The following is an 11,735-nucleotide window of genomic DNA, read 5'->3' as shown; positions in this document are numbered from 1 at the left end:
ACCGGCAGTAATGCTGGCAGCAACCCACCCCTGGTTTACATAGGTTATTATTTAGGATACACACACAGTAGGAAATGAGAAAGTAAAACAAAAGCAACCTTAGAGAAAAAGATTGACCCCAAACAAAAAGAAGTCAAGTCGTTTTTAAGTTTGGTAGGCTACTATTCCCAATTTTACAACTGGGCTCAAGCTTTTAGAGACCTTATATGGAAGACAAACCCCAATAAAATGCATTGGACTCTTAAATGTGAAGTTTTTAAGGATTTGAAAGTGCCTAATGCAGCAAACCTGCTCTATGCAGAATCAACTTTGATAGACCTTTACAGTGCTCATTGATGCAAATAGAATAAGACTAGGAGCAGCCCTAGTGCAGAACTATACAATGGAGATCATCCTGTCATAGACTTGGTTGAGAAACTGGCACCAGAACAACAAACATATAGCACCATCGAAAAAAAGGCCTTGACACTATGATGGCACTAGGAGGAGGAGCTTAAAGTCTTTCTACGGGGATGAAATTTCAAAATCATCACTTACCAGCCTACAATCGTACAAGTTTACCATTCAGTATCAAGCTGGAAAAAGCAATACCCAAGCAGACTACATATCATGCAATGGAGTGTCAACCGTAAGCCTCTTGTCAAACAGCTAACAAAGATAACAGGCTGAATAGGTAAAGGGTTGTCCCTCATTTAAAGGGAGGAGGAATTTGGCAGGAAAAATTTAAAGCTGCTGACCTGAGTTTTCCTTTTTTATGGATAGTGCCCCTGGGACTTTAAGGGAGTAAGGACAACTCCTGTATTGCATGGAGATAAAAGAGAATCAGTAAGGCACAGGGCCTGGCTGTCGGTGGAATAGAGAAAGGCAAGGGTGTTAGAGAGTTAAAGCAGCCAGCTGTGTGTTGAGATGGTGAGACTAAAACAATTGGAGTGAGCAAAGAGACCCAATACCTCCTACACTTGAGAAAGGAGTAGCTTATAGCCTCAGAAGCCTTTCAAAGATGCAGATCAGCTATAGCCAGCTAGCAACAAGTACTGTAATTATTTTCTGTGTCTTATAAACAGATGGAACCAAAGAAACAATTCAGTAAAACAGAACAATTACAAAACTACTTCATATTTTAGTGGCACCTAACAAGGTGTAGGGGCTGGGGTAGAAGGATATTACAAGGCTACGTGTAAAAGACACAAAGTCCTAAGTAAAAGGAGCAGAATCCTACTTCTTAAATGTGAGGGTTAAATAAAAAAAACTGTGGCAATAATATTTTATTGTTGGAAAAAGTGGACAATTAACATAGGGAAAAGGGAAAACTTGTTAGTTTATTAAATATTGTTCCTTTTCACTTAGATCTATATCATTATTTATACATGTTATTAGGCATTATGTAGATTAGTTGTATATATTAGGTTTAATAGATTATAAACGTATATTTTGTTTAATAAACCATTTAATGAAAATGAAGAAATGCATTCAATCTTTTGATCTGTGGTTCGTACCATAATTTAATTGGAACTGTCTCACAAGTAAACCATCTGAGCAGCCAGAATGTAAAAATGCAATGAACAAACTAACAAACAAACACTTAACTTAAGTAGAAACGAGCCCAAGGAGCAATGGGCATAAATAAGAGATAGTAAGAAATCCAAAGCAGGAAAAACAAAACCAGCATTTCAAAGGAGAAAAGATTCAACTACTTTGTAGAACAAGCAATCGATAGTAAATAAATAAATAAATAGGGAATTAAGATCTTGGTGAGCAAGAAGGATATATAATAATGAAACATAGGATAGCAAACTTAAATGAAAAAGGACAAGGGACAATTGAAAAATGAGAATACCATTCAGAAGTGCCAACAAATAGAGATAAAAGAAAAATAAGAATTCTTTTTTTATAAGATCAAAGAAATTATAAGAAAATGTTCAACTAAGGCAGTCCCAAAAGATAGGAAATGGAGGCAAGTGTGCTTAAAAGAAAGATGGAAAAACTTCTGAAACTCTTTAGGGCAGGAATATAGAATAACAGAATCATTTGCAGTGGGAATATATTCAAGAATTCTACTTAAAATTGAAGTGTGTAGTTGAGGAAACAGATAATGAACTAAGAGTCTTAGTCGGTAAATGTGGATCAAGACTATGGATTAGAGATTGACATACCTGTATCAGCTAAAGAACAAAGCTGTACTGGGAGACAGAAATGCCAAATTACTAAAGCAGGTTTGTGAAAAGGCAGAGGGACAGGGGAACAAACAGCTAATATAAAATAGATAATGAAGAGCAAAAAATAAAAGAAATGTATCCTTGCTTCATTGAGTAGAGGAAAGCCTTTCATTATGTACATCATACACAATGTAGAAGGTGTTAAGGCTAATGGTGTGCCAGAATACCTGATTGTTTTTCTAAGAAACTGTAAGTATGATCAAGAAGCTTCTTTAAATTTTGTGAAACAAAGTGATTTGGAATAGGAAAATGAGCAACAAAAAGATATATATTCTCCCTTGCATTTAATTTATACAACCAATGTGTTTTAAGAATTGCAGATTCCAGGATTTTAAAGTTGAAATCAGCACTGGAAATTAAAATACTAATGTTTTGAGAAATTCTCATTACACCATTTTATCAACCAAAGAATTATTATTATTGTGCATGTTAAAATGGAAAATAAAAAATAAAATATCAAGATGAATATTAAATATTAAGACTACCAAAATAATGACAATGAAGAAGTGAAGGCTTGATGGTTTTGTTTTCTTGAAGTAAATACTATTCTAGATCAGTGTTTCTTAAAGGGTGATCCTAGGACCCTCAGGGGTACCTTGAGGCCCTCTCAGGTTTGCAAAATATTTATCAAGCTATGTTGAAAAATAATCCAATATTAAAATCCCATCAAACAATCCTGAGATTAGTATCCTAAATAATGATAAACATAACCCATACAAACAAAAACTCTTTTGGGTCCTCCATAACTTTTTGGAAAGTGGGAAGGGGTACTTTGAGGGGAAAAATAGTTTAAGAAACACTGCTCTATATAAAAATGGATATGTGCTGGAAAAGTAAAATAGGAGGATTATTCTCAGGAAGAAAGAAGTTATAGGAAGAAAGGAAAAATTGAACAGAATAGTTTAAATACTGATCTTTTTAGTGGCATTGTATAACTCCAAATATTGAGAAAAATTGAGGTACAGTCCTTTGAGTTTAAAATTTTGGGAATGTTACTAAACCATTCCTGTTCCAAATGAAGGCTGATTGTTCCCTTAAGACAATGAACAGTAAACAAAAATTCACATATTGTATTCTGAGCATCTGATACAAGAGGGGAAAAGGTTAGGAAAAACATGGTACTTGATGAGGATGAAGAAAATAAAGTTGATTAGATGGGCTCAAGGAGACTGCTGAGTTTTTACTAAAAAGTGAACTGGAGTGACTTGTCTCAGTAGCACCTAATTTAGATTCCTTAGTATTAAAACGCTGGCTTTTTGTAGACAATTTAAAATGTAATGTAATTATTTAGTGACCACAATTGGGACTGGCAACAGTAGTTAAGCGAAGGAGGTGCTAAATGAAACTGAGTTTATCATCTTACTTCAGCTTTCCTCTGCTTTACAGATCTGCGAAGATCGTAAATGCAAGAACTGGTCATAAAATTACTTTTTCCTTACTGTTGTAACTGAGAACAATTGATAAATGAGGTCTATTTGTATGTTTCATCAAATACTAATTTTATAGTAGAATCTCAGTGGAAAATGTGCAGCATAATCTTATAAAAACAAATAAATTACCATTTATACCCTGTCTTTCCACACTTGCTAGAACTAAAATACACAGATACATTCATATAGCAAAATCAATGAAAGCAAATTCATGAAAGCAATAACCGTATATTTCTGCTATCTAAACCATCAATGCAAGCCATGGTGAAAACTACTAAAGTAATTCATTGATTCATTTCAATGGGGCATGCATTTAACTACACCTAGAAGCTATGATATGATGGTTTGAATATCTACACAGATTTCTACAGGCCTAGGGAATTTGTATATCATGTGAAAGAGGGGATTATTTTGAGTTCAGTTAATGCAGTTTCACCAAAAGTCTGTGTGTGTGTGTGTGTGTGTGTGTGTGTGTGTGTGTGTGTGTGTGTGTGTGTGTGTATACGCACTTATTTATATATATGAAGTGCTTTAGATATTGCTGGAGGTTTATTATAGTTGTTATTAATTTACTGTCTAAATCATTTACTCCAGGCAAGAAATGTAGTTGTCAATACTGATATTAAGCCACCTTTTTCAACTCACAAAAATAAGCTCTTGCAATGATTCCTTGTGCTTGCTCCAATTATTCCTTGTGTGAAACAAATATTTCTCATGTTCTTATTCATGCATTCAGAATAACATTGTATATTTTAGAAAAGCATATATAATATTTACTGCATAAACAAACATATGCTATTTTGTACTAAACCATGATTCTATCACATCTAGCCTCACACAAATAATGTTCATTTACCCTTCATTTTAATATAATAAAAAGTTAAAATAATTCATTCCTTTTGCTTCAGAACATGCTCTTGGTTTACTAATAATTGTAGTTCCACTGATGAACAATGCTGCTGAAAGCATAATTAAGAAAAAAATATCAAACATATTATGTTATTGTGCGTGTACTAAAAAGCAAATGAGACTGTACTTATATACTTAATTGGTTTCTGGGAGGTTGAAATTCGAAAACTATACTCAGTTATCACAGAATATATACTATTAACTCTTTAGGACTTATTTCTGAGTAGAAACATATAGAACTGAGCAGTTAGGGTAACTGTCACCTCTTTCTTTGTAAATTTTTTGTATTCAGGAATTCAGATGTTAGAATTACAAAGAAAAGTTTCTTGTTAAAAAGCCATTCTGCTGATAGTTCAACTCACATAAACTATATTTAGCAAAGATTGTATACTGACAAGGCACCCCATTCACGTATCCTCTGATTGAGAAAGTCCCTGTATCACCTACCATATAAGTATTTCTACAGTATGTTGGGTACTCTCCTTCTGGATACCATATATCCTTCTTGCAGTATAATTCTAAAATTTCAGATCAACATTCCCAATTTTCAATAAACAAGGGCACAATTTCATAATGATGACTGATTCTAAGTTTTCTGCAGCATATTTTCTTCACCCTCTTGGGTTGTGTGCAACTCTTACAGGAATTTGGTTCTGCCAAAGGAATATTTAATTCTGAAATGCCAAATGATAGCTATAAATTAAGACTGTACAGAAATGGTTATCAACAGAAGTAAGGCATTCTTAACATCAGCATCAAGATCTTTTAGTCATCCCAATCACTTCTCAATTTTTCAAAGGAACAAACATAATATTTTTGCATATAAATCTCTTAAATTTTCCATCATAAATATTTTTAAGGTATCATTGATAAATAAAACTCCTTCATAGGCTTTTAAAAAAACACTTGATGGATCCTTGTGCCTACTGGATAATTACAAATTTGAAAGGAAGCATATTGGAAAAATGTCACGATTGCTAAAGAATGCCTTTCTTGTGTCAGCAACAACCATACTGCATTTTATACATTATCTTTTAAACATTCTACATTACTTATTCACGTTGCTCATAAGATGTGAGCATACTTCCTATTCTCCAATTCACCTGTTGGCATTACTGTAAACATCACTTTATCCACGGCATGCCAATAAAAGACTTTACTGTTTTTCAGAAGCAATCACATGCATTAAAGTTCAGGTCACCAGCTACAGTTGGACTTTACACCTGAAAGCAAAGTCATCCATAACTCATTTGTTGAATGGTAATTTGGCTGGTGCATGAAATGGGAGGTCTTTGCTAAAAGAAGACATTGCAAGGTTTACGGCTCTCCGCTTTCAGATCCTTTTTCCTGAATGTCCGTTTCCTGAATTATGTGGCATATTGATGTCCCTTTTTCTCCTGTATCATCTTCTGAGATTACAAGCTGGTTTTCACTCAGCTTACTGCTGTCATGGGAGCTATGGTAGCCTGCACTTCCAAGACGAGTTGATGCAACAACAGCTTTCACTGCAGCCTGATTTTTTTAAGACAAAAGAGAAATCATATTTTTTGACATATATGGTATAGCTTGGCTGCACTGAATGTAAGGTAGTTCATCACATATGTAGAAAAAATTATAATATAGCCTTAATGAAGCTGAGTCACAGATCTTCTCATATGTAATATGTGATAAAGTCTAGGTTTACACTGTAAATAAGTTATTCCCAAGCTTTATTAACTGGCATCATTTAACAAAACAATGAATTTTATTCACATTTGCTGTACTTATATAGAAGAATACGGTAATGCTGTTCTTTAAAAATTTTGAGAAAATGCAGGTACAAAGCACAAAATGTATACATAAAGGAATGGTATAGGCAGATATGCACATGCACATTTGAGTAAAGTTATTTAAAATGCACTAGGAGAAAGCATGCATTTTCTTGCACATTGTCTCCACTATGCAAACTGATATAAATAAGCCAGAAAAATTGTGTGGTGGGGGGGAAGTAAACTAAAAAGTTATGCCAAAAACTACAAATAGTACAATGCATTCATAGTTTTGCAATGATATAATAATAAGATAATACTGATGTGATTAAGGCAGACTTCTCCATCCTTGTATGTCCTCCTCTTATAGCAAGAGCATTCAAATTTACATACTACCCCATAGCACTTTGAAGCATTCTCTGGGTGGTTTACAATATAAACATAATGTAACACATATTTGTATATTCCCCACAACAATCTGGGCCTTCGTTTTACCAACCTCGGAAGGATGAGTCCACCTTGAACCCTGTCAGGATCAATCTCCAGATTGTGAGCAGAGTTTGCCAATATTGCAATTAACCACTGAACCGCTAGGGCTCCTTATTATAATATGTTAGGACGTCTATCTCCCAGAATCCCGAAAGAATTATATCATTTAGGGAATGAGTCTCAACATATCTACAGAGCATAACGTTGGGAGAAGATGGAGCCATGAAGCAACCCACACAAAGCAGAGGCTGTGGGGTTAAACCTTTTTCTCCTGATCTGTACCTACTAGAACTGACAGTGGACAAAAGAGTGTTACCATAATACTATCCCACCACCAGTTCTTAGCCAGTTCAGAAAATACTATGGTTGCAATAAAAGAAATGAAATATTCAAAATAAAAAGTTAAACTAATACAGATTAGCATTGCCCCTCTTTTCTATCTTGATATTAGGACATAAATACACATATTTCTTAAATATAACCCACTGTTTTATAACCCTATAACCCATACACTATTTTAAACTAATTAAGATGAACTCTTGGACTACATCTTCCAAAATATGTGTCCCAAAGTATTGACTACACCTTAATTTTCTAGAAGATAGCCAAGATGACGGAAAAATGCTAAAAATGTTTCTAGAAAAAATACTGCTTTTCAAAAAGATATGTTGTCAAACATTGAACGAATTTGTATTCACATTTAATTATAACATTATAGTTAACTATAACATAGTATTTGCATTAATGCAAACATCCTGTTTATGCCCACTGACCCTACTGCAAATGCCTGGAGCAATTTGCAAACTAGCCATCTGTAGTTGGTTTACACTTACACTTGTAAGTCTATTATCCAAACATTAGATGACACTTCTGGCCATTTAAAAAAATCAATATAAGGTATCACAAAACATAAATAGATTTTCTGATTTATTATAATAGCAATAAGCTATGAGCCATGGTGGCACAGTGGTTAGAATGCAGCCATCAGTTTGATTCTCAATGGTTCAAAGTTGACTCAGCCTTCTATCCTTCCGAGGTCGGTAAAAATGACGACCCAGATTTTTGGAGGCAATATGCTGACTTTATAAACTGCTTAGAGAGGCCTATAAAGCACTATGAAGCAGTATATAAATCTAAGTGCTATTGCTATTGCTATTATAAGGCATGAATTTAAACATTGAATTTATTATAAATCAGGATTGTAAGCACTTATGTTTTAGTCAACTACACAAAGTCAGTGAATATATCCAAGCTATGAGCTATGGCACATTTGACATTAAACATGAATAAGTGTCATGTGAACATGCTGGCAGCAACTATACTGATAATCCCTCTACAGCAGGGGCGTCAAATTTATGCGCTGTGGGCCATATGCATCATGTGCTGCCCCTGCCCAGTTTAGCGAAGGGTAAAAAAAATCTGATACGTCACATGAAGCCACCGTGATGATGCAAGTTTCACACCCCTGCTCTAAAGGGTTCACATTTACTTTTAGTTTAAGCAATTAACTACATATAACATTACATTTGGTTAGTGGGAGTATCTCCTGAACAGAGCGAAATGGTCTTCTGATGAAAATAGTATATCAAAGATTCCCCCCTCTTTATAACACCTTCCCTCATCATTCTGTAATATTTCCTAAACTTGTAGAACATATTTTCTCTGAAAGGGATTTTCACAGAAGTTAATTGCCTCAATATGCATTCCAATTGCCTTTTATCCAAGTATGGTTAATGTTGGATTCATCTCAATGTAATTAGGCAGTTTCAGTTTCTGGAATATGCATATGCTTCAGTCAATATTATGACAGGGTTACAAAAATAAAAACTTTCAGTGTTTGTCATTAAAAAAAAACTATTTAAAACCTTTTTCTCCCTCAAGATATATACCTTCAGTTTACGTCGAGCATTGAATTCCTGGAGTTTCTTTTGAGCTGTATCCATATGAATAAAATTGGCTGCCTTTCCAGTGACCCAAGGATGCTGTAAAGCTTGGAAAGTGGTAAGCCGTTTTTTGGGGTCAAGCACAATTAGTTTCCTAACCTGCATGATATGAAAAACATAAGATTAACAAAAACCATTCGATTCCTTGAGTATTTATTTTATTGTTTCCAAAGGTTCTAATCTAAGGCGTGATATATCCAGCAGATCTCATACATCTATATCTTTCTGACAAATGACCAAGCTGTTAGTTCTAGCTGCAATAAACTGGAAAAGCTGTAGTAGAATTTAAACTTTCAACTTTCTTCCCCACCAGGGATGATACGACAAATCAAAACATTATGATGTCATTTTAAAAACCCCAAAGTTGTCAGTGCTGAAAAAATTGAAACCATATAAGGGATCCCTTTTTTCCACTCTAGATATTACATTTATGTTTCTGTATGCATTATGGCTGCTAATTTATAATCATAAATTATGGATGGCATTTTGCAATACAGATATTCAAGATACTATAGCTATCAATGCATGCTCTGAAACTGAAGCATGATGAAGAAATCATGCTTGTTCCTTTGCCCTCTTTCAAGGATTCTTTCAAAATCCTATCCGGGGCAAGCAATAGAAGGGAAATAGAATAGAATAACAGAGTTGGAAGCAGTGGTGTGTTCCTACCAGTTCGGACTGGTTCGTCCGAACTGGTAGTGGTTTGGCGGCCTGCGTCACTGGAAGTGGCAGCAACCCAGGCCTGCCATACCCCCAAACAGGTTCCTTGGTTGGCGCCGCCACCTTGTTTTTCAGTTCTATGCATGCGCAGAACAATTTTAATTGCACTGTGCATGCACGCATAGCACACATCAAACGTGCACACGAGCGAACTATCAATAGTGCCAGCTGGAACCCACCTCTGGTTGGAGGGGACCTTGGAGGTCTTCTAGTCCAACCCTCTGCTTAGTCGGGAAACCCTACAGCACTTTAGACAAATGGTTATCCAATATATTCTTAAAAACTTAAGAACTGTGTTGGAGCATTCACAACTTCTGGAGGCAAGTTGTTCCAAATTATGTAGACTAGACAGCTGTTTGGCCATTTGTCCATCTTTCTCTCATTAATCAATGGCAGAAAAAAATAGTGGGAAAATACAGGTGTGCTCCATGTGAAAGCAAATGTCACACAGACTTTTCTCTGTAATATTCTGTAAATTCTCTGTGTGAGTAAGTCTTATTGAGAAGCCAAGAGGCAGAGAAGACTTGTTTACTCTCTGTTATTTACTAGATTGGGTACACACTTTGTTTAGTGGTTTGTGCCTCCTCCCCCCTCACTATGTAGAGAGTATGACATAAATGCTGTTTGTTAAATTACATAAATATTAAAAGAAATTGAAAGGCAGGTGACTTCACCACTCAAAAGTGTAAAACTTTACTGAACTTACCAAATCCTTGGCATTCAGAGATACATCATCCCACCAGGGAGAAACAAAATCATATTCACAGTTCAGAATCCTCTTGAACATATATTGATCTCCTCTTTCATCATAGAATGGTTCAAAGCCACAAAGTCTACATGCAAATGAGATAGAATGATGTAGGTCAGCCTTCGCTTCCTTGTACAAAACTGTATTTATGCCCAGAAAATGAATATGCAAATAGTGAAATATTGTACATTATCGTGGAGATTAAAAATAATACATTGTGATACAGAAGCGTTAATAGATTTCTTCAATATGAACAGTTAGCAATTGTTGGAGTCATTAGACTTCTATAATAAAGTACATATGTATTTTTAAAATCTCATTGGGCTTTAGGTGCAATTAAAATATAAATATATTTTTTCGGACTAATACTTTTGGAAATGTATGGTTGTAAAAGCACAAATTTTATATGAAAAAATGGAATGCAGTAATGCTTTGGTTGACAAACAGCCATTGAAGATCCTGATTTGCTTTATTTGCTACACAAGGGTAACATTCACAATTTTTAGAAAAACAGTGAAGTTGAACACAGATTTCAAAAAAGCAGAAGTTATTAAAATTAGCATGATAACTCCAGGGCAGAAAAAAACTAATGAGAAAAGCAACTTACAATGGGTAATTTTCTAAAAAAGAAAATGCTAGGAACATAATTACAACTATTTTTCTTATTGAGGAAAAATATGGAGAGCAGTAAAAATTGTTGCTAAATGAGATGAATGTTTGAAAACAAAAAAAAGGCAACATACAGTACTATAGAAAATAGGAACAAGGAAAGACAATTGAGCAGTACTGTGGATGGTTTCAGGAAAGCTGAACTGAGATTGGTGAAGGTTTCTAAAAAAAACAAAATGAGCTGCTGATTCAGATTAAATAATCATTTGTCATATAAACCTGATTAGGGAATATTTCTTTAATCTGAATAAATTTAAATTATTTGGACTAAATAAGTAGCTCATAGAAAACATTTGAAATGTTGATGACTGTAGGAGGGCAAATGCTTTCCCTATGGATGGATGGATGGATGGATGGATGGATGGATGGATGGATGGAAGGAAGGAAGGAAGGAAGGAAGGAAGGAAGGAAGGCTGGCTTAGGAAATTGTTGTGGCCTATCAGGATCCGGTTGAGCTGCTGATGGACTCAGATAGCGAGGAACCATATGAGTCTGTCCTGGACGATGTGGAGGACCCTGGGCAGGGTTCAGAGCAGGGACCAAAGAGGCTGGTTAGCCACCAGGAGGTGCCTGAGGCATGGAGTAGTGGGGAGGATCAAAGGCAGTTTGTCCCTGATGCTAGATTGAGAAGGGCTGAGAAATGGAAGCAGCAACCCCGTAGGCAGACTCACAGAAGATGATTAAGCACAGGTGGTTGTTGATTGGCCCCTCCCAAGAGAGATTATAGGTGAGGCGTTGGGAGGGGACATTTGCAGGAAACAACTGTTCAAATTAATAGTTAAGAAAATCTATCTGTGTATTCTAGCCGTGTCTGTTCGTTTGGACTATACGTGTTGCTGCAGAGTTACTCTATTGAACAAGTT

General features: G+C 35.3%; 1 protein-coding gene across 2 annotated transcripts in view; it reads right to left on the bottom strand.

Annotated features, from left to right (window-relative positions):
* Positions 1-1,387: 1,387 nt before the first annotated feature.
* Positions 1,388-11,735, bottom strand: part of CAMK4 (calcium/calmodulin dependent protein kinase IV) — a 66,993-nt gene continuing 56,645 nt past the window's right edge. For both annotated transcript variants that reach the window (XM_087715799.1, XM_087715800.1), the window contains 3 exons: positions 10,162-10,288; positions 8,682-8,834; positions 1,388-6,067 (listed from right to left, as the gene is read on the bottom strand). In XM_087715799.1, the coding sequence (XP_087571925.1) occupies positions 5,873-6,067; positions 8,682-8,834; positions 10,162-10,288 (475 nt within the window). In that variant the 3' untranslated portion in view covers positions 1,388-5,872. The remainder of the gene's footprint in view (positions 6,068-8,681; positions 8,835-10,161; positions 10,289-11,735) is intronic.

Source organism: Thamnophis sirtalis, unplaced genomic scaffold (assembly GCF_051295495.1).
Source record: "Thamnophis sirtalis isolate CommonGarterSnake01/CBP01778 unplaced genomic scaffold, rThaSir2_p1.2 scaffold_5, whole genome shotgun sequence".
Lineage (NCBI taxonomy): Eukaryota > Metazoa > Chordata > Lepidosauria > Squamata > Natricidae > Thamnophis > Thamnophis sirtalis.
This window is presented reverse-complemented; position numbering and strand designations above follow the sequence as displayed.